Here is a 23,622-nt window from a genome sequence, read left to right as displayed (position 1 = left end):
AAAAGTAGGGTTTATATTTTTCTTCTAAAATTAAAAATGGTTGCATAAAACATGGTATAAATAAATTAAGACAACCCAATTTACATAGTGTGGTGTTTTTATCTTGACCCAGTGGCGTAGCTAACTTCCAGTGCGCCCCCCCCACCCGCAGTTTATATGTAGTAAGCGCCCCCATACACCAAATTTAAAAAGTAATATAAATATGTACTTACTCGTTTGCACATTTTAAAAAACATATCGGTTAAGTTACGGTCTGCGCCCCTTTTGGCGCTGCGCCCCCCCGCATTGCGGGGTCTGCTGGGGTGCTATTTACGCCACTGTCTTGACCTTATCTAAGATAAGTTTAGAACGTAATAAAATTCTCACATTTAAGTTTTTACTTCCAGACGTACAATCTTGAAGGAAGAAGTGTGCCTAAAGTAAGTTCCTAATGTTTTCTATGCTTTTACAAAAATTCTATCTCTGCTGATGTTGCAAATAACGCAAGGTATAACAGCAGTGACAAAGTTACAATTTTGGCTCAGTGCGAATTGTGAGACCATCGTTACACCTTTCGTTGTTAAATATCTTTTAGGCATAATCATTTCGTGTATATTTATTGTATCCATTTAGAATTTCATTTCCCCTTTGATACAAACATGTACAACAGTGTATGTTGGTAAAGTGATTCATTGGACGAAAAATGTTTCGGTCCTTAGTAATCTAGTTAACAAAACAATATATAACGTTAAATTGTCATATATGTATATTTGTTTTTTGGAAGTTTTGTGTTTTCAATGTAACGTGACATTTTATTGTGTTCTTTTTTTTTCCGTTATTTCAATCAGTTATTTTCACAAGGAAGTGGCTTGGAAAAATATATGCTGTAATTCAATAGATTAGATAACATATGAAGGCTGCACGGGAATAACGATCAGTCACAATTTATAAATATCGAAAAAAATGAATTTTAAAGTTTGAAACCCAATAGATTCAAAACAACACAACAATTTAGTATTACTGTTTAATGTGAAACTTATTAATTAATAATAACACAGAAAGAGTGGACAAACAAACTTAGTAATTGACTTAAACAAAAATTAATATATAGGTAATTCTGGAAAAGGTGTATTATGTGTATTATCTTCCTAAGGATACCATATGTTAAGCTCTTTTTTCTGCTGACTGTGATCGTTTTTTGAATGGTTGTAATTTATAATATAGTGTAGTATTTAGCATTTCCTACAAGATGGTAGTCTTATCTTATAAACTGCATATAGATCCAAAAAAGTTTTGGGAGTATATTAACAACAAAAAAGGCCATTCGAGAATCCCCGGCTTAATGAAATATAATAATGAAGAACTCAACTCTCCGAATACAATTGTTGAAGGTTTCGCAAATTATTTTAATGGAGTCTACAAAAATTCTAATTCCAATACAACTGCCAACAACTATGAAATCAATCCATCGCTACTAGTGAATATCAATAATAATTCACAAAAAGAAATTTTATCTGCTTTAAAAAGTTGTAAAAATTCGCTTACAATGGGACCTGATGGCATTCCAAGTTTTCTGTTATGAAACTGTGCGTATATTTTTGTAGATCCTTGCTTCCGGTTATTTCATAAAATATTAAATTCTTCCACTTCCCCAAATATCTGGAAAAGAGCAACTGTCTGTCCAATATACAAAAAAGGAGATGTAGCGGAAATAAAGAATTATAGACCTATCTCTCTTTTTTGCAATTTTTCTAAAGTTTTTGAATCTATAATAATTTATAAACATACCTATTCCTCAATTAAAATGTTTTGGTCGCCTCACCAACATGGATTTACGGAGAAACGTTCCACAATTTCAAACTTAGCCTGCTTTACACAATTTACGTCAAAAGCAATTGATAATCGTCAGCAAGTAGACACTATTTATTTTGACTTTCAGAAAGCGTTTGATCAAATTGATCACTTTATACTACTCGACAAATTAAAAAGATTTGGTTTTTCAGAAGGTCTTTTAAAACTTTTTCAATCATACTTATTTAATCGTGAACAATATGTCAAATATCGCAATTACAAATCGAATATTATCAAGCCCGCCTCTGGTGTTCCGCAAGGCTCTAACCTCGGCCCTCTGCTTTTCCTACTTTTTATAGATGATCTTGGAGACATTATTTCATGTCAGAAATTATTTTTTGCAGACGACCTTAAATTGTATTTAAACATTATATCTACATTGGACTGTCAACAATTACAACAAAATATATGCTCAGTATGCGACTGGGCTTCCAAAAATAGATTATCGTTAAACAAAGATAAATGCTTTGCTATGACCTACTCTAGAAAAAAGGAGAACATCATTTTTCCCTATCGAATTGACAACAGTTGAATAAATAGAACTGAAAGGATTAAAGATCTAAATATACTCTTTGATACTAAACTTCAGTTTATACAGGTTGACTGCGAAATACATGCAAAAAAAAAATGGGAAATAGCTCACAATATGATTATGTCACTGGCAAAAATTCACGGTCCTAAGTGGTAGCAGTGTCTAGAAAAAATTATTTGAAATTAAATGTAAATTGTTATACGCGCCGCTGGTAATGTTTCGTGACCTACATAATTACTGCAATGAATGGGTAGGGGACTCGGAGTAAGAACCAAAAAAGTAACTTTATCAGGCACTTTTTCAATCGCAACGTGAAAAACACGAAAAGGGCCAGTCATTATCGAGCGGTCGTTGAAATCGGTGTATGGTCCAGTTTTCCAATGCAGAGTGTGTCGATATGGTAATTTGCATCAGTGGTACAGCATCTCCGAGATCATGGTACCTTCAACCTCAAACTCACGATCGTGGTCGTGATGGGACAGAAAGAAGAAATTGGATTTTCGCAGCTTGTAGTGCATCCTACATTAAAAGTACACGGTCACAACCATACCATGTTGACAAAGTGCACGGTTTGGAGCCCGCTGATTGTCCACTTTTTGTAACTCACTTTTTGTCCGATGGAACTCCACATAGTCGTCAACAAGTACGATTTCAAGAGACGATTTTCGAGAAACGTGTATTGGTTGGATGAAACAATTCGTTTGTGGAAATCAACAGTGTCCAGAAATTATCGAAGAGTTTCAACAAGTGAAAGTGGCAGCCGCTACTCCGGTGTTTTTTTTACCAATCAACAAACCTCTTGCGACGCTCTGACGCCTGTATTGCTAGTCAAGGACAACATTTTCAACATTTCTTGTAAAAAGGTAGTAGCATTCTAAGTTGCTCTTATTTCTGTTCCAATAAACAATGTAAAATCGTTGTGACAAGGACCAAACATCCGTCAGAATCAAAATTACTAAAAAACTTTCACACTGACCTTTAACGATGAATGAGTAAATGAATGAACGAATGATAAGCAGCAAAAAGTCGGTTTTACTTTTAATTGAAACTGAAAGTGTTTAGGTCGTTTTTATTCGAACGTTTTTCCAACTCTGTTTACAAGGTGGCTCAGTGCCTTCGTATCGAGGGTGGTTCATGGGGGTTTTGCCCCATTAGATTTTTAATTTATTTTTTCTATATTTCGGCTCTACTAGGGTGGGGGATGCCGTGGTTAAAATATTTGCACTTATTTCGCAGTCACCCTGTATAGCACATTCGTGAGATGGTATCTAAAAGTTTTAGAACCTACAGATTTATCTACAGAAATTGCCGAGATTTTACTTATACGCGAACCTTGTGTTCTCTGTTCTTTTCTCTGGTGCGATCACAACTTGAATACGGAGCTTTAATTTGGTTCCCAATATATCAGATTCACATTCAACATATTGAACACGTCCAACGTGTTTTTTTTTTTAATTTCTATGCTTTCTACTTGACGGTACTTACCCAACAAGAGGCTATGAACATTCTGCTTTACTCTCAAGATTTGACTTTTTACTTCTCCACTTAAGGAGAATTATAACAATAATAAAATTTTTAATACATCTTATAAATAATAAAATGGACTGTCCGTTACTTTTAGAACAACTCAATTTTTTAATTCCAATGATTAATACTAGACAAAGTAACATATTCTATTGTGAATCAAGCAGAACCAACGTATTAGTAAGATCGCCTATTGCATTAATGTGCGAATTATTCAATGATATTGCCGCCTATTGTGACATTTATAGTGACTGTATTAAGTTCATTACAAATTGTATTAAAAACCATTTCTGTTAAATAGATTTATTTTTCTTTTTTTTTTTCTTTTTTGGGGTTTTTTGGTTTGTAATCAATATTATAATTATTTTGTTATCTTTATGTATTCACTCTCACTCTATTAATCAATTATTTGTCAATATTTCCTGTAACTGGGTGTAAATACCCTAGGAAATAAAGATTTATTTATTTATTTATTTATTTATTTATTTATTTATTTATTTATTTATTTATTTATTTATTTATTTATTTATTTATTTATTTATTTATTTATTTATTTATTTATTTATTTATTTATTTATTTATTTATTTATTTATTTATTTATTTATTTATTTATTTATTTATTTATTTATTTATTTATTTATTTATTTATTTATTTATTTATTTATTTATTTATTTATTTATTTATTTATTTATTTATTTATTTATTTATTTATTTATTTATTTATTTATTTATTTATTTATTTATTTATTTATTTATTTATTTATTTATTTATTTATTTATTTATTTATTTATTTATTTATTTATTTATTTATTTATTTATTTATTTATTTATTTATTTATTTATTTATTTATTTATTTATTTATTTATTTATTTATTTATTTATTTATTTATTTATTTATTTATTTATTTATTTATTTATTTATTTATTTATTTATTTATTTATCTCAATTTGACAAAAAAAGCGACTTTGATCATTATTCCCGTGTACCCTTCATATGTATCTGGTGATTTTTTTTTAATTTCTGCTCTATTTGGTCATGACTCACTCATGATGCTTACGCTAGCCATTTCAGCTATACTGCTGCCGTATGCATCATGGATGGCCAACCACACAACTCACGTGTCCCGGGGTGCGATTTTGTTTCTCGATCGAAGTGATAAATTATCACTGCGACAAGTCATTGCGTAGCTTTTAAATGCAAAAGTTTGCATTTATTCTTTGCATATAAGCTTGTTAAATGCTCAAAAGTTTACAATTACCTTAATTTGAAGAACTTGTCACTCAGAATTACGATTTTGAAGTTGTATTTAGACATGAATTTCGAGGTTATGTCTCCAAAATTCATCACTTCACTCAGAGCTATCGAGAAAATATCACTCCATGAAGACTTGATTTCGTGACAGAATCGAGAAATGTGACAGAAATGTAGCATCTCAACCAATCAGCAAACGAGATTTTATCGCTATCGAGTTTTTTTCGATCGAGAAACAAAATCCCACCCCTTCCGGAAACTTTGTGTTTTAACAGGGTGTTTTTAATTTTAGAGTTGCCTCAACCAGGAATTCGTCCAAGCAACGACAAGCCTTCAATGACGAACGGCATTTTCATAATATGTCGACAAGTGGCTCCCAGGTAACCTTCTACATAAAATGTTTCGTTTTCTAACTTACAACTCCCAAGTCTATGGAGACCTATGAAAATTTTTGACAAACGTAGATTAATTATACAAAGACGCGAAAGAAAAATCGTATAAACGAAACTGCAATAATGATGTCACGTGTTTTTATATTCAAAATGTGTCTTTTAGAGGTTAAGTCTTTTTTTTCCCGTAGAATAACAATGGCCCTAACCAGTTTTATCACAACCTCTTGGCCCTAAGTGACCCATCTTTCGTAAGTTACATTTACACCATAACAGGTGTTTAATAAAAAAGTTTAAAAAAACGATATTTCTCAACCTACAGGTCTTTACAAAACGGTCGATTGCGGAAAAGCGGTTGCCCTAATCAAAGAACCGACGCCAGAAGTGAATTCCAGAGCTCGAAATCTGCCAGAAAATGTATTTAGTTAAGTTTCGAAAATTTCAAAAATTGGTCGAAATTTGAAGAAGGGAAAATTGGAAAAATTTCAATTTTAAAAAAGTTATCTAAAAATTCTGAAAAAATTCAGGGACGTTGATCTCGACACGCTGATTCCAAAAATGTAGGGTGTCGATGGTCACGGAGCAACATTTTCGAAAGAATCGGTACGAAATGCGTTTTTTTGAGAATTACTAAAATTCTTGATATTTCAACGGTCGATTCCGGAAAGGTGGTTGCCTTTGTCAAAGAACCGAGGCCAGAAGTGAGTTCTAGAGCACGAAATCTACCAGAAAATGTATTTAGTTAAGTTTCAAAAATGTCAAAAATTGGCCGAAATTTGAAGAAGGGGGGACCATTGGAAAAATGTCGCTTTTAAAAAAGTTGTCTAAAAATTCTGAAAAAATTCAGGGACGTAGATCTCGACACGCTGATTCCAAAAATGTAAGATGTCGATGGTCACGGAGCAGCATTTTCGAAAGAATGAGTACGAAATGCGAATTTTTGAAAATTTCTAAAAATTTCGTTATTTCAGCTGTCGATTCCGGAAAGGTGGTTGCCTTTGTCAAAGAACCGAGGCCAGAAGTGAGTTCTAGAGCACGAAATCTACCAGAAAATGTATTTAGTTAAGTTTCAAAAATGTCAAAAATTGGCCGAAATTTGAAGAAGGGGGGACCATTGGAAAAATGTCGCTTTTAAAAAAGTTGTCTAAAAATTCTGAAAAAATTCAGGGACGCAGATCTCGAAACAGTAATTCCAAAAATATAGGGTGTGGATGGTCACGGAGCAACATTTTCGAAAGAATCAGTACGAAATGCGAATTTTTGTAAATTTTTAAAAATTTCGATATTTCAACGGACGACTCCGGAAAAACGGTTGCAGTTATCAAAGAACTGAGGCCGGAAGTGAGTTCTAGAGCTCGAAATCTACCAGAAAATGTATTTAGTTAAGTTTCGAAAATGTCAAAAATTGGCCGAAATTTGAAAAAGGGGGGACCATTGGAAAAATTTCACTTTTAAAAAAGTTGCCTAAAAATTCTGAAAAAATGCAGGGACGTAGATCTCGACACGCTGATTCCAAAGATATAGGGTATCGATGGTCACGGAGCAATATTTTCGAAAGAATCGTTACGAAATGCGAATTTTTGAGAATTTCTAAAAATTTCGATATTTCAACGGACGACTCCGGAAAAACGGTTGCAGTTATCAAAGAACTGAGGCCGGAAGTGAGTTCTAGAGCTCGAGATCTACCAGAAAATGTATTTAGTTAAGTTTCGAAAATGTCAAAATTTGGTCGAAATTTGAAGAAGGGGGGACCATCGGAAAAATTTCACTTTTAAAAAATTGTCTATAAATTCTGAAAAAATTCAGGGACCTAGATCTCGACACGCTGATTCCAAAAATATAGGGTATTGATGGTCACGGAGCAATATTTTCGAAAGAATCGGTACAAAATGCGAATTTTTGAGAATTTCTAAAAATTTCGATATTTCAACGGTCGATTCCGGAAAAACGGTTGCAGTTATCAAAGAAGCGAGGCCAGAAGTGAATTCCAGAGCTCGAAATCTACCAGAAAATGTATTTAGCTAAGTTTCGAAAATATCAAAAATTGGCCGAAATTTGAAGAAGGGGGGACCATTGGAAAAATTTTACTTTAAAAAAAGTTGTCTAAAAATTCTGAAAAAATTCAGGGACGTAGATCTCGACACGCTGATTCCAAAGATATAGGGTATCGATGGTCACGGAGCAATATTTTCGAAAGAATCGGTACGAAATGCGAATTTTTGAGAATTTCTAAAAATTTCGATATTTCAACGGACGACTCCAGAAAAACGGTTGCAGTTATCAAAGAACTGAGGCCGGAAGTGAGTTCTAGAGCTCGTAATCTACCAGAAAATGTATTTAGTTAAGTTTCGAAAATGTCAAAAATTGGCCGAAATTTGAAGAAGGGGGGACCATTGGAAAAATTTCACTTTTAAAAAAGTTGTCTAAAAACTCTGAAAAAATTCAGGGACGTAGATCTCGACACGCTGATTCCAAAAATATAGAGTATCGATGGTCACGGAGCAATATTTTCGAAATAATCGGTAAGAAATGCGAATTTTTGAGAATTTCTAAAAATTTCGATATTTCAACGGACGACTCCGGAAAAACGGTTGCAGTTATCAAAGAACTGAGGCCGGAAGTGAGTTCTAGAGCTCGAAATCTAACAGAAAATGTATTTAGTTAAGTTTCGAAAATGTCAAAAATTGGCCGAAATTTGAAGAAGGGGGGACCATTGGAAAAATTTCACTTTTAAAGAAGTTATGTAAAAATGCTGAAAAAATTCAGGGACGTAGATCTCGACACGCTGATTCCAAAAATATAGGGTATCGATGGTCACGGAGCAATATTTTCGAAAGAATCGGTACGAAATGCGAATTTTTGAGAATTTCTAAAAATTTCGATATTTCAACGGACGACTCCGGAAAAACGGTTGCAGTTATCAAAGAACTGAGGCCGGAAGTGAGTTCTAGAGCTCGAAATCTACCAGAAAATGTATTTAGTTAAGTTTCGAAAATGTCAAAAATTGGCCGAAATTTGAAGAAGGGGGGACAATTGGAAAAATTTCACTTTTAAAAAAGTTGTCAAAAAATTCTGAAAAAATTCACGGACGTAGATCTCGACACGCTGATTCCAAAGATATAGGGTATCGATGGTCACGGAGCAATATTTTCGAAAGAATCGGTACGAAATGCGAATTTTTGAGAATTTCTAAAAATTTCGATATTTCAAAGGACGACTCCGCAAAAACGGTTGCAGTTATCAAAGAACTAAGGCCGGAAGTGAGTTCTAGAGCTCGAAATCTACCAGAAAATGTATTTAGTTAAGTTTCGAAAATGTCAAAAATTGGCCGAAATTTGAAGAAGGGGGGACCATTGGAAAAATTTCGCTTTTAAAAAAGTTGTCTAAAAATTCTGAAAAAATTCAGGGACGTAGATCTCGACACGCTGATTCCAAAGATATAGGGTATCGATGGTCACGGAGCAATATTTTCGAAAGAATCGGTACGAAATGCGAATTTTTGAGAATTTCTAAATATTTCGATATTTCAACGGACGACTCCGGAAAAACGGTTGCAGTTATCAAAGAACTGAGGCCGGAAGTGAGTTCTAGAGTTCGAAATCTACCAGAAAATATATTTAGTTAAGTTTCGAAAATGTCAAAAATTGGCCGAAATTTGAAGAAGGGGGGACCATTGGAAAAATTTCGCTTTTAAAAAAGTTGTCTAAAAATTCTGAAAAAATTCAGGGACGTAGATCTCGACACGCTGATTCCAAAGATATAGGGTTTCGATGGTCACGGAGCAATATTTTCGAAAGAATCGTTACGAAATGCGAATTTTTAAGAATTTCTAAAAATTTCGATATTTCAACGGACGACTCCGGAAAAACGGTTGCAGTTATCAAAGAACTGAGGCCGGAAGTGAGTTCTAGAGCTCGAAATCTACCAGAAAATGTATTTAGTTAAGTTTCGAAAATGTCAAAAATTGGCCGAAATTTGAAGAAGGGGGGACCATTGGAAAAATTTCACTTTTAAAAAAGTTGTGTAAAAATTCTGAAAAAATTCAGGGACGTAGATCTCGACACGCTGATTCCAAAAATATAGGGTATCGATGGTCACGGAGCAATATTTTCGAAAGAATCGGTACGAAATGCGAATTTTTGAGAATTTCTAAAAATTTCGATATTTCAACGGACGACTCCGGAAAAACGGTTGCAGTTATCAAAGAACTGAGGCCGGAAGTGAGTTCTAGAGCTCGAAATCTACCAGAAAATGTATTTAGTTAAGTTTCGAAAATTTAAAAAATTGGCCGAAATTTGAAGAAGGGGGGAGCATTAGAAAAATTTCACTTTTAAAAAAGTTGTTTAAAAATTCTGAAAAAATTCAGGGACGTAGATCTCGACACGCTGATTCCAAAGATATAGGGTATCGATGGTCACGGAGCAATATTTTCGAAAGAATCGGTAAGAAATGCGAATTTTTGAGAATTTCTAAAAATTTCGATATTTCAACGGACGATTCCGGAAAAACGGTTGCAGTTATCAAAGAACCGAGGCCGGAAGTGAGTTCTAGAGCTCGAAATCTACCAGAAAATGTATTTAGTTAAGTTTCGAAAATGTCAAAAATTGGCCGAAATTTGAAGAAGGGGGGACCATTGGAAAAATTTCACTTTTAAAAAGTTGTCAAAAAATTCTGAAAAAATTCAGGGACGTAGATCTCGACACGCTGATTCCAAAAATATAGGGTATCGATGGTCACGGAGCAATATTTTCGAAAGAATCTTTACGAAATGCGAATTTTTGAGAATATCTAAAAATTTCGATATTTCAACGGACGACTTCGGAAAAACGGTTGCAGTTATCAAAGAACCGAGTCCGGAAGTGAATTCCAGAGCTTGAAATCTACCAGAAAATGCATTTAGTTAAGTTTCGAAAATGTCAAAAATTGGCCGAAATTTGAAGAAGGGGGGACCATTGGAAAAATTTTACTTTTAAAAAAGTTGTCTGAAAATTCTGAAAAATTCAAGGACGTAGATCTCGACACGCTGATTCAAAAAATATAGGGTGTCGATGGTCAAGGAGCAACATTTTCGAAAGAATCGGTACGAAATGCGAATTTTTGAGAATTTCTAAAAATTTCGTTATTTCAACGGTCGATTCCGGAAAAGCGGTTGCATATTTATCAAAGTACCGAGGCTAGAAGTGAATTCCAGAGCTCGAAATCTACCAGAAAATGTATTTAGCTAAGTTTCGAAATTGTCAAAAATTGGCCAAAATTTGAAGAAGGGGGAAAAATTTCACTTTTAAAAATGTTGTCTAAAAATTCTGAAAAAATTCAGGGACGTGGATCTCAACACGCTGATTCCAAAAATATAGGGTGTGGATGGTCACGGAGCAACATTTTCGAAAGAATAGGTGCGAAATGCGAATTTTTGAAAATTTCTAAAAATTTCGATATTTCAACGGTCGATTCCGGAAAAACGGTTGGAGTTATCAAGTTCAAATAACAGAGATTTTAGAAATTTAGATTGTTAAAATTAGTACCATGTGGTCTGTAAAATGTACCTACGGCAATCTCTTGTAAGTTTATCTTAAGTTTAATTAATAAGTACTCAATAGAGCTATTAGAGATTGTAGCACGATCTTTGCGAATGATGTTGTAGTCTGGCAAGCTAAAAGCTGTGCTAAAAGTGTCGTCTGGAACATCCGGTGGAAATCATGTCAATATGTTGTCAAATTGCGTTGAAAATAAAAATTTATCAAATTGACAAATGAATGCAGGCAACCCAACATACAGACTTGTATATTTGCCTTGAAGGTTGATTAATAGTCGTTCAACATTATATTAAACACACTATAGTTGACGGTTAGATTCATAACCTAAAGATTCGCACATTTTTTTTATCTCCACACGTATGTACAACGAAGAATGTGTACTTAATGTAAGTTCCAAAGTCGAATGTTAATATGCTTGGCAAGAATTCACTCTGTTCTTCCACATGTGTTATTTTTGGTAATTTTGACAGAGTAAAAAGTAAAATCTAAACAATAAAAGTAAAAGTAACTCCACCCACTCCGCTCCATAATTTCGTTGGCTTTTACCAATTTTATTATACTTAATTCGAATCCACGTTTTTTTGTTGATCACTCATTTCATTGAACGAAAGGTGGACCTTATTTTCATATTTAACAATAATAAATTTATTATAATGTCGTACATTTTACAAGAAAATTAATATTAAAGATGTTAAAATGGTGGTATATTGATATAGTACCATATTATCGAGAAAAAAAGTCGTTTAGTAAGCATTGAAATTCAATGTCAAAAACTATGTTGGCAATATTAATAACACGTTTATCTCATTATCTTTAAACGAAACAAATAACACGGTGTTTCGTTACCGCTTAGTTGGTCTAACTTGACAAGTTTTGGAAAAACTGTTCACAACTCAAGTATTAGTTCTAGAGTTGCCTCAACCAGTAATTCACACAAGGAACGACAAACCTCAAATGACGAACGGCCGTTACATAATATGTCGACAAGTGTCTCACAGGTAAATCTATTCACAAACATTTTTCATTTTCTAAGTTACAATTCCCAAGTCTATAGAGGTCAATCAATTTTTTTTTCCTTTTTCACAGAATAACAATAGCCCTAACCAGTTTTATCAGAACCTCTTGGACCTAAGTGACCCCTCTTTCGTAAGTTACTTTTCCACCACTACGTGTGTTTACAGTTATAAAAGCGTTATTTTTCAACCTACAGGTCTTTAAAAAACGTCCTGGAACCACCGACGACGGAGGGCTATTCGAAGAACTTTACGTTGCACGTTTGTTGTTGAACCTGATCAACAATGAAAAAATTACAAAATTCAACGTGTGGTCAAACCACCCTGATTTTGGATCCATGGACGACGCTGTTTTTGACGTGGAATCCAATGATGTTAATCTGAAAGGGACGTACGCGGTGCAGTTGAAGTACGCAAACACTGGAGGAATTTTAACCAAACAGGCATTAACGGCCAAAAAGGGGGATTTTAGTGTTATGAAGTATTTCGAGGAATATCGACAAAAAACAACGACTGTTGGAACTTTCAAATTCATTCTTGTTACTAACAGAAAGTTTGAGGTTGACGATAAAGAACTTGTGATGGAAAATGACAATGTGAAGTTTAACGTATCCATAAAGAAAGTCAAGAAGAAGAAGAAGCACTTTCGGTTTGAGATAGCAGACACAAGTACAAACGCTTTACAAGACTACGAAAACTTTTTCAAAAATTTTACCTTGGTTACCAACTACGGCACCGCTGATGCAATCAAGGAAGATATCAAAGAGATTTTTGTTTCAAAGTTTAGTTGTCAAGACGAACTCATTTCCAAGAACTACATAGAATTCGTAAGAAAGTGGAACCAGAACACAAATTCCAAAACTACATTGCATTTATCTTTCGTCAAACATGTGGTTGCGTTGTTGATATTATCGCCGACACGATTTCTTTCTTTTGAACCAAAACCCGAAGACAAAAAATCTAAGCTGTTGAAAAAAGCTATCTCAAAATTCGACGTTACTTGTCTTTCAACTGAAAGCTACCTCAAAATTAAAAATCTGTGGCACTGTTTGAAGGAAAGACAGTCGGTGAAGGATTTGGAGTATTTGAGAAGAGCAAGACAGTACCAAATACTTGGATCTAGCGTCAATTGTTTGAAAGACCTCAATGACGAAGAATGGACGAAATTTTTGTGGTTGTTGGGTAAATGCCCTTTAGTGGTAGAAGACAGCGAGGCAACTCGAAAAGCTATAGGTCTCTGCGAACGAAAAAAGTTTATCGTTTTGAATGCTAAATCGCCTGAAGGTTACAGCACTTTTCATAATTTGCTAAATCTGAAAAAAAGGAAGAAGATTTTGTACAAGAGGATACTATCAACATTTACTTGTTCTATACAAGGCAAACGGGAGATTAGTTTGGGGCATTTAATCGGCAAAGGGGATAGAATTGTTGGTATCTTGGACGTAGACAAACTCGTGGCGATGTTGGATAAAGCACTATTAATAGGTAAACCAGAGGATCTTCCACCGTCACCGATCTCCAGGTTTCTGTCAAGGAATATTATCAAGTACGACTTCTTAGAGGAAATAGATTTACCGCAAACCCTAGTAGTGTTCAGTTGTATGTCTCCAATAACTGCATTCAAAAATCAATTTCCAAACATAGAAACTATCAAGATGGAGGAGTTTTTGACGTACGAAAAGCCCCTCATCAAACAAGACGGGTTCGTAGTACTAAGCCAGAACGACATATCAAAAGAACAATTCGCTACTATATGTAAAACCGTTCCTAGTGGACACTGTTGCTACCATTTGCGCTACGTTTCCTCCATGAACGGCTTTGAATGGGTCAGAAGTTCAACAAACCAGAACTTACATCAATTTTTACTAAGTGGTACTTTCATTGAAGAATCAGAGCTGACGCGGTACGAAGACAACATCAATCTCGTGTGTGCTGACCCCGGTATGGGAAAAACCACCCTTGCAAAAACTTTGAAAAACACCACCGTTCCAACAACCTGGAACGTACTCATTTACGTCAATAATCACTCAACTTACTTTCGCCGAAAAATAGACAACGTCGACGACTTCAAAACGTACATAGCTGAAACAATCAGAAGCCAGAATAGCACTTTTGACTTTGAGGTAATAGAAGCATTGTTTGCGGAAGGACGCGTCAGGTACTTTTGGGACGGCTTGGACGAACTGAATAACGACGGGTTCAAAACAGTCAAACGCATTATCAATAAATTGTCAGAAGCTGAAGACGCTTGCCACTGGATTACTTGTAGATACCTTCTGCGTGAAGACCTAGAGGAGTACTTCCACGTTTTATCGAGGACGTTGAAAGAGTTCGACGAAGACGACCAGAAAACGTACCTCAAGAACAGGTTAGAGTGTTCAGAACTGGACGAGATTTTCGTCAAGATAAGGAATAATATTCGCTTGTTTCCGCACAACGACATTCTGGGGATTCCTTTACAGATATATATTTTGACGGAATTGTTATTGAGGGATCGCCACAAATACAATCGTTTATTGGACGAAATTTTTTCAATCGCTGACTTGTACGAACGGTTCGTCGAGGAAAAATTTTACTTCCACTTTAGAGAGAAGGAAGGGATGGAGGACATAGAGAACGCGAGCGACATGATCCGTAATCGATACTTTAACGTAAAAGATAAGCAACTGGATTATTATAAAGCGTTGGCTATGAGGCTGTACTTCGACGAAACGGTTTTACAAAAATATAAAATTAGAAGAGAAATCAGCACCAGTAAGGATCCTGAAGGTTTTATAACCGACGTGAGTGACCAAGCCTGTCCGAAGTTCTTCCACAACTCTTTCGGCGAATATTTGGCGGCTGCTTACATTGCAGAGCACGAAGAAAAAGCCATTCACATCCAAAACTTCACATTTGAGTCAAAATACAACAATGTTCCGTTTTTCTTTGATTTGATTTTGGCGAGAAAATCGCCAATTCATGTCGCAGTTTTGTATAAGAACCACCATCTTGTGGAAAATTTTCCAGATGAAGAGTTTCGTAACGTGGATGAAATCGGTAGAAGCGTGTTGAAAGTCGCTTGCTTGTGGTGCGAGAGGTATCAATTGGTAAAGTTCCCTGTCGACAGAAACCTTTTTGTCGTTAAGGCGTCACCACAATTTCGCCACACGAAACCTGACCCAGAAGCAAATAGAAAAATCCTTGATTTATTGCTACGGAAGTGTGACGAAGAAGAAATTCGGCAGGTCTTACACCAGGAATCGCTGTTTCACGAAGCAAACTTCATTCGAGTTTTACCCTTGACGCTCTTGACAAAAAAGACCAACATCGAAACGAAATTGTTTTTAAAAAACATAGATACGATTCTACAGTACTGTCTTCTTTTCGACTACGAAGACTTGATTCATATGTTCAAAAAAAACAAGTATATATCAATTTGTTTGGATAGTTCTATTCGTATGCAGTTCGAGCAATACAATGCGAGAAAGTTGATGAAAATGATCTTTTGCAGCGCAGTTACCTCAACCATGTTTACGAAATGATCAACTTTTTAAAACGTCATCATTGTTGTATCAACAAACTTTCTGGTATTTTAGCAGTAGTGATTGCGAATGGTGCTGATGTTAATGTTACTGATACAACATACGGAAAGACGCCTTTTTATTACGTGTGTAAAAAAAAGTACACACTATGAAACTGTGGTAATGCTGCTTGAGAATGATACGGCCTTGGAACGTACTGATAGCAGTGGTGCAACACCGTTATACCTAGCATGTTATAGTCTCAACGATCACATTGTTCAGCTTCTGGACAAGGATTAGATTGGATCATTAAATTGCTGATATTTACATTAAACATTATTTTTAAACCTAAAACACTCCCGTATTAGTATATAGGTATATATATTTTTTTTTGACGGAATAAATTTACTATATCCATAAACTGTCAATTTTCTTTTGTGTGGCACTTGGTACCACTTTATACTCGGTCTATTAATATTTCTTTTGTTGATATAACTGCAAAAGTAGGGTTTATATTTTTCTTCTAAAATTAAAAATGGTTGCATAAAACATGGTATAAATAAATTAAGACAACCCAATTTACATAGTGTGGTGTTTTTATCTTGACCCAGTGGCGTAGCTAACTTCCACTGCCCCCCCCCCCCCCCCGCAGTTTATATGTAGTAAGCGCCCCCATACACCAAATTTAAAAAGTAATATAAATATGTACTTACTCGTTTGCACATTTTAAAAAAATATATCGGTTAAGTTACGGTCTGCGCCCCTTTTGGCGCTGCGCCCCCCCGCATTGCGGGGTCTGCTGGGGTGCTATTTACGCCACTGTCTTGACCTTATCTAAGATAAGTTTAGAACGTAATAAAATTCTCACATTTAAGTTTTTACTTCCAGACGTACAATCTTGAAGGAAGAAGTGTACCTAAAGTAAGTTCCTAATGTTTTCTATGCTTTTACAAAAATTCTATCTCTGCTGATGTTGCAAATAACACAAGGTATAACAGCAGTGACAAAGTTACAATTTTGGCTCAGTGCGAATTGTGAGACCATCGTTACACCTTTCGTTGTTAAATATCTTTTAGGCATAATCATTTCGTGTATATTTATTGTATCCATTTAGAATTTCATTTCCCCTTTGATACAAACATGTACAACAGTGTATGTTGGTAAAGTGATTCATTGGACGAAAAATGTTTCGGTCCTTAGTAATCTAGTTAACAAAACAATATATAACGTTAAATTGTCATATATGTATATTTGTTTTTTGGAAGTTTTGTGTTTTCAATGTAACGTGACATTTTATTGTGTTTTTTTTCCGTTATTTCAATCAGTTATTTTCATAAGGAAGTGGTTTGGAAAAATATATGCTGTAATTCAATAGATTAGATAACATATGAAGGCTGCACGGGAATAACGATCAGTCACAATTTATAAATATCGAAAAAAATGAATTTTAAAGTTTGAAACCCAATAGATTCAAAACAACACAACAATTTAGTATTACTGTTTAATGTGAAACTTATTAATTAATAATAACACAGAAAGAGTGGACAAACAAACTTAGTAATTGACTTAAACAAAAATTAATATATAGGTAATTCTGGAAAAGGTGTATTATGTGTATTATCTTCCTAAGGATACCATATGTTAAGCTCTTTTTTCTGCTGACTGTGATCGTTTTTTGAATGGTTGTAATTTATAATATACTGTAGTATTTAGCATTTCCTACAAGATGGTAGTCTTATCTTATAAACTGCATATAAATCCAAAAAAGTTTTGGGAGTATATTAACAACAAAAAAGGCCATTCGAGAATCCCCGGCTTAATGAAATATAATAATGAAGAACTCAACTCTCCGAATACAATTGTTGAAGGTTTCGCAAATTATTTTAATGGAGTCTACAAAAATTCTAATTCCAATACAACTGCCAACAACTATGAAATCAATCCATCGCTACTAGTGAATATCAATAATAATTCACAAAAAGAAATTTTATCTGCTTTAAAAAGTTGTAAAAATTCGCTTACAATGGGACCTGATGGCATTCCAATTTTTCTGTTACGAGACTGTGCGTATATTTTTGTAGATCCTTGCTTCCGGTTATTTCATAAAATAGTAAATTCTTCCACTTTCCCAAATATCTGGAAAAAAGCAACTATCTGCCCAGTATACAAAAAAGTTTTTGAATCTACAATTTATAAACATATCTATTCCTCAATTAAAATGTTTTTGTCGCCTCACCAACATGGATTTATGGAGCAACGTTCCACAATTTCAAACTTAGCCTGCTTTACACAATGCGACAAGTCATTGCGTAGCTTTTAAATGCAAAAGTTTGCATTTATTCTTTGCATATAAGCTTGTTAAATGCTCAAAAGTTTACAATTACCTTAATTTGAAGAACTTGTCACTCAGAATTACGATTTTGAAGTTGTATTTTGACATAAATTTCGAGGTTATGTCTCCAAAATTCATCACTTCACTCAGAGCTATCGAGAAAATATCACTCCATGAAGACTTGATTTCGTGACAGAATCGAGAAATGTGACAGAAATGTAGCATCTCAACCAATCAGCAAACGAGATTTTATCGCTATCGAGTTTTTTTCGATCGAGAAACAAAATCCCACCCCTTCCGGAAACTTTGTGTTTTAACAGGGTGTTTTTAATTTTAGAGTTGCCTCAACCAGGAATTCGTCCAAGCAACGACAAGTCTTCAATGACGAACGACATTTACATAATATGTCGACAAGTGGCTCCCAGGTAAATCTATACACACAATTTTCATTTTCTCACTTACAATTCTCAAGTCTATACCGGGTGTTTCTTTTATTTGATACAACCCCTGTAAATTTTTTATTTTTAAAGATAAATCTGTAGTTCTTTGAGCAAATTTGTATCATTTTAAAAGATCTAGTGATGACAACAATTTTTCAATTGTTTTTCAAGCAACTAGATTTTGAAATAAACGGAAAATTTTGGAGATATTTTACTAAATAACTTTTTTATTATTGATTTTAGAATATTGGTTGCTTGTGATTTTTTGTAGTGAAAAAATCAATCTTTCCATTTATGAAAAAATATATCTAGTGTTCCATTAAAAAAAAATAAGTTGACGTCATTTCCGGTTCTACCGCCAGTGATAATAAAAATGTGTGCTTACCATCATATAAATCTTTGAGAATGATACAAATTTGGTTAAAGAACTACGGGTTTATCTTCAAGAATAAAAAAGTTACAGGGGTTGTATCAAATAAAAGAAACACCCTGTAGAAGTCAATGAAAAAATTTTTTTTTCCAGTTTTATCAAAACCTCTTGGACCTAAATGACCCCTCTTTCGTAAGTTACTTTTCATTACAGGTGTTTAATAAAAAAGTTATAAATGCGGTATTTCTTAACCTACAGGTCTTTAAAAAACGTCCGGGAACCACCGACGACGGAGGGCTATTCGAAGAACTTTACGTTGCACGTCTCTTGTTGAACCTGATCAACAATGAAAAAATTACAAAATTCAACGTGTGGTCAAACCACCCTGATTTTGGATCCATGGACGACGCTGTTTTTGACGTGGATTCCAATGATGTTAATCTGAAAGGGACGTATGCAGTGCAGTTGAAGTATGCAAACACTGGAGGAATTTTAACCAAACAGGCATTAGCGGCCAAAAAGGGGGATTTTAGTGTTATGAAGTATTTTGAGGAATATCGACAAAAAACAACGACTGTTGGAACTTTCAAATTCATTCTTGTTACCAACAGAAAGTTTGACGTTGACGGGAAAGAACTTGTGATGGAGAATAACAATGTGAAGTTTAACGTATTCATAAAGAAAATCAAGAAGAGGAAGAAACACTTTCGGTTTGAAATAGCGGCTACAAATGCAACTGCCCTACAAGACTATGAACACTTTTTTGAAAATTTTACCTTGATTACCAACTGCGACTCCATTGATGAAATCAACAAAAACATCAGAGCGATTTTTGTATCAAAATTTAGTTGTCAGGACGAACTAATTTTTAAGAGGTATATAGACTTCGTGGGGAACTGGAGCAAGAACATGAGTCTGAAAACTACATTGCATTCATCTTTCGTCAAACACGTGATTGCGTTATTAATACTATCACCCACACGATTTCTGTCTTTTGACTAAGAACCCGAAGGCAAAAAATCCAAACTGTTACGAAAAGCAATCTCAAAATTCGAAGTTATTTGCCTTTCAAGTGATCCCTACCCCAAAATTAAAAATTTGTGGTACGGTTTAAAGGAAAGAGAGTCGGTGAACAATTTGGAATATTTGAAACGCGCAAGGCAGTACCAAATTTTTGGATCTGGCGTCAACTCTTTAAAAGACTTCAACGACGAAGAATGGACGAAATTCTTGTGGTTGTTGGGTAAATGTCCTTTAGTGGTAGAAGACAGTGAGGCAACTCGTAAAGCTATAAGTCTCTGCGAACGAAAAAAGTTTATCGTTTTTGATGTTAAATCGGTTGTGAGTTATTCCGTTTTTCGTCCTTTTCATAGTTTGCTAAATCTGAAGAAATGGAAGATTTTGTACAAGAGGATATTGTCGACGTTTACTTATTCCATTCAAGGTAAACAGGAGATTAAGTTGGAAGAATTAATCGACAAGAGGGAAAAAATCGTCGCTATTTTGGACGTAGACAAACTTGTGGCGATGGCAGATGAAGCACTCTTGATCGGGCAACCAGAGGATCTTCCACCGTCGCCGATTTCTAGGTTTTTGTCAATGAACATGATCAAGTACCAATTCTTGGACAAAATAGATTTACAAAAAAGCCTAGTGGTGGTCAGTTGTGAGCCTTCAATAACAACATTCAAAAAGCAATTTCCGCACGTAGAAGCCATCGACGTGGACGAGTTTTTGACTGACGCAAACTCCGGCACCAAACAAGACGAGTTCGTAGTACTAAGCGAGAAAGACATATCAAAAGAAGAATTCGCAACTATATGTAAAAAAGTACCTCGTGGACGACATTGCTACCATTTACGTTACTTTTCTTCCATGGACGGCTTTGAATGGGTCCGAAGTTCAACAAAGAGCCAAAACCTAACTCAGTTTTTACTAAGTGATACTTTCATTGAAGAATCAGAGCTAACGCCGTGCGAAGACGACAACATCAATCTCGTGTGTGCCGACCCCGGTATGGGAAAAACCACTCTTGCGAAAACTTTGAAAAACATCAGTGCTCCAACGACCTGGAGCGTCCTCATTTATGTCAGAGATCATTCGAAGTACTTCCGCGAAAAAGGAGACAATGTCGATAACTTCAAAACCTACATAGCCAACACAATCAAAACGCAAAATAGTCATTTCGACTTTCAAGTAGTAGAAGCTTTGCTTGCAGACGGTCGGGTCAAGTACTTTTGGGACGGTTTAGACGAACTGTCTGACAACGGATTCAGAACAGTCAAGAGCATTATCAAGGAACTGTCAAAAGCTGATTACTCTCAACACTGGATTACTTGCAGAAGTCTCTTGCGTGAGGATCTAGAAAACTACTTCCACGTTTTATCAAGGACGTTGAAAGAGTTCGACGAGGACGACCAGAAGACGTATCTCAAGAACAGGTTAGAGTGCTCGGATGACGAAACGGACAAGATTTTCGCCAAGATAAGGTACAACATCCGGCTGTTTCCTCACAACGACATTCTAGGGATACCTTTACAGATATATATTTTGTCGGAACTGTTATTGAGGGATCGCCACAGATACAGTCTTTTATTGGACAAAATTTTTTCAATCGCCGACTTGTACAAACGCTTCGTCAAGGAGAAATTTCGCTTCCACTTTAGGGAGAAGGAAGGTATCGAGAACATGGAAGAAGAGAACGATTTGGTTAAAGAGCGAATAGATAAAGAAATAAATAATCAAATAGATCATTATGAAGTATCGGCTTTGAGGCTCTACTTCGACGAAACAGTATTACAAAAGTTTGACATTAAGACAGAACTCAACACAGATAAGGATCGTGCAGGGTTTATCACGGATGTGGGCGACAAAAGGGCGTTCTTCCACAACTCCTTCGGCGAATACTTTGCAGCTGCGTATCTTGCACAACACAGAGAAAAACTCCTTCACATTCAAAACTTCACTTTTGACTCAAAATACAACAATATTCGATTTTTCTTTGATTTGATTTTGGCGAAAAAGTCGCCAATTCATGTTGCAGTGTTGTATAAGAACCACCATCTTGTGGAAAATTTTCAAGATAGAGAGTTTCGTGAAGTGGATAAAGGGGGGAGGAGCGTGCTAGAAGTGGCTTGTTTATGGTGCGAGAAATATCCGGTGGTGAACGTCCAAGTCAAGGAAAATAATTTTGTCGTGAAAAAGCCACCACAGTTTCGCAACATGAAACCTGAACCAGAAGTAAATGGAAAAATCCTAGCTTTACTGCTTCAGAAATGTGGAGACAAAGAAATTCGGAGAGTCTTGCACCAGGATTCGATCTTCCATGAAAGAAACTACATCCGAGTTTTACCCTTGATTCTCTTGACAAAAAAGACCAACAAGAGAACGGATTTGTTCACAGAAAACATCTTCACGTTTCTACAATACTGCGTTCTTTTTGACTATGAAGACCTGATCGACACATGCGAAGAAATCTGGCAGACGCGAGATAGTTCTGGTAGATCTATTATTTACCAGATCGTACAATACAAATCAATGAAGGTGATGAAAGCTATAGCAGCGATAAAGAAAGATGAGAAATTCTTGGCAGAAAACGAAGAAAATCTTCTTCAACTTGCTTGCGTCAACGGCGATTATGAAATGGCCGACTTTTTAATACAACACGGCGCAAATTTGAATTCCGTTGATTCAAACAAAAAAACACCTATACACCATGCTTGTTTTGGAGGAAACTACGCCATCTGTAGACTATTGCTTAAGCATGGTGCGCACTTACAATTCGAGACTGCTTTTAGCAAAACCTTGCTTCACCATTGCTGTAGGAGGGGATTTTTTGGGATGGTTCAACTGTTGATTAAATGCGAAGCACCCTTAAACTTTAAAGATACCTACGGAAGAACGCCTCTTCATCTAGCTTGTGCCTACGGCCACTACGCCATTGCGGAACATTTAACTACTTTAGATATAACGATCGATGTTGAAGATTTAGATGGCAAAACGCCGTTCTACAACGCCATTTGTGGCGAACATGACGAAATTTACGAACTGTTGCTAAAAACAGGTGCCTATTTGGATTATCGTAATCGAAAAGGCTTGATGTACATACACATGGCTTGCAAATGGGGACACAATTCCGTAGTGAACTTCCTCGTTGAGAAGCGAACCCCAGCGGTACTAAACTGGCGTGATTCAAAAGGATTGACTTCTGTGCATCATTGTTGTATCAACAAACGTCCTAGAACTTTATCTCTAGTGATTACGAATGGTGCTGATGTTAATCTTGTTGATACTACATACGGAAGGACGCCTTTACATTACGTGTGTAAAAAAAATACACACTATGAAATCGTGGTAATGTTGCTTGAGAATGGTGCGGCCCTGGAACGTACTGATAATAGTGGGACAACGCCGTTATCCCGTGCATGTTGTACTCTAAATAATCAAATTGTTCAGCTGTTAGTTCAAAAAGGTGCAAACTGCAATTCTTGCACAAATGATGGCAGAACTCCACTACATCACGCTTCAGTACAAGGATTAAATTGGATCATTAAATTCCTGATAGAAAATGGAGCTGAAATAAATATTCCAGATAAGAGTGGACGAACGCCTTTAAATTATGCTATCGCCAATAATCACCACGACGCAATAGAAATTTTGACTTGACATGGTGGCAGGTTTTAAGGTTACACTAACTGATTAAACATGATGTTTAAACCTAAAACACTGCCGTGTTAGTAATAATAAAATCTTGCGAAATATGCGGATTTTGTCCTAAATATAAACATATTTTTGACTGAATAAATTTACTATATCCATAAACTGTCAATTTTCTTAACTGGTCACTTGGTACCACTTAAAAATTGGTGTATAAAAATTAGTGTTGTTGATGTAACTGTA

At 35.3% G+C, this 23,622-nt stretch overlaps 1 protein-coding gene across 7 annotated transcripts; it reads left to right on the top strand.

Moving 5' to 3' along the window:
• The first annotated feature begins 327 nt into the window (after nt 1–327).
• On the top strand, nt 328–23,544 carry LOC135130850 (serine/threonine-protein phosphatase 6 regulatory ankyrin repeat subunit B-like). Of its 7 annotated transcripts, XM_064058289.1 has the most exons (7): nt 5,435–5,522; nt 5,723–5,782; nt 5,854–5,948; nt 16,470–16,502; nt 18,251–18,338; nt 18,877–18,915; nt 18,982–23,544. In XM_064058289.1, exon 7 carries the CDS (start codon nt 20,251–20,253, stop codon nt 23,386–23,388), a length of 3,138 nt encoding a protein of 1,045 aa, XP_063914359.1. In that variant the 5' UTR covers nt 5,435–5,522; nt 5,723–5,782; nt 5,854–5,948; nt 16,470–16,502; nt 18,251–18,338; nt 18,877–18,915; nt 18,982–20,250; the 3' UTR covers nt 23,389–23,544. The 7 variants fall into 7 exon arrangements, with proteins under 7 accessions (XP_063914353.1, XP_063914359.1, XP_063914356.1 ...); XM_064058286.1 differs by lacking the exons at nt 16,470–16,502; nt 18,251–18,338; nt 18,877–18,915; nt 18,982–23,544 and adding exons at nt 11,970–12,063; nt 12,152–12,211; nt 12,276–16,022 and having other exon boundaries at nt 5,854–5,955; XM_064058283.1 differs by lacking the exons at nt 5,723–5,782; nt 5,854–5,948; nt 16,470–16,502; ... (1 more) ...; nt 18,877–18,915; nt 18,982–23,544 and adding exons at nt 328–419; nt 11,970–12,063; nt 12,152–12,211; nt 12,276–16,022.
• Nucleotides 23,545–23,622: the final 78 nt, after the last annotated feature.

The sequence above is a fragment of the Zophobas morio genome, unplaced genomic scaffold, assembly GCF_036711695.1.
Source record: "Zophobas morio isolate AGI-343-1 ecotype UQ-CSIRO unplaced genomic scaffold, CSIRO_AGI_Zmor_V1 ptg000018l, whole genome shotgun sequence".
Lineage (NCBI taxonomy): Eukaryota > Metazoa > Arthropoda > Insecta > Coleoptera > Tenebrionidae > Zophobas > Zophobas morio.
Note: the sequence above shows the minus strand (reverse complement) of the source record. Positions and strands in the feature narration are given on the sequence as shown.

What these genes read in the sequence shown, in the direction of transcription:
- LOC135130850 (XM_064058283.1), top strand. Translation starts at nt 5,479, where the DNA reads ATGACGAACGGCATTTTCATAATATGTCGACAAGTGGCTCCCAG. An exon ending in TGTCGACAAGTGTCTCACAG is followed by an intron (nt 12,064 to 12,151) that starts GTAAATCTATTC and finishes CCTTTTTCACAG; the next exon opens with AATAACAATAGCCCTAACCA. An exon ending in ACCTAAGTGACCCCTCTTTC is followed by an intron (nt 12,212 to 12,275) that starts GTAAGTTACTTT and finishes TTCAACCTACAG; the next exon opens with GTCTTTAAAAAACGTCCTGG.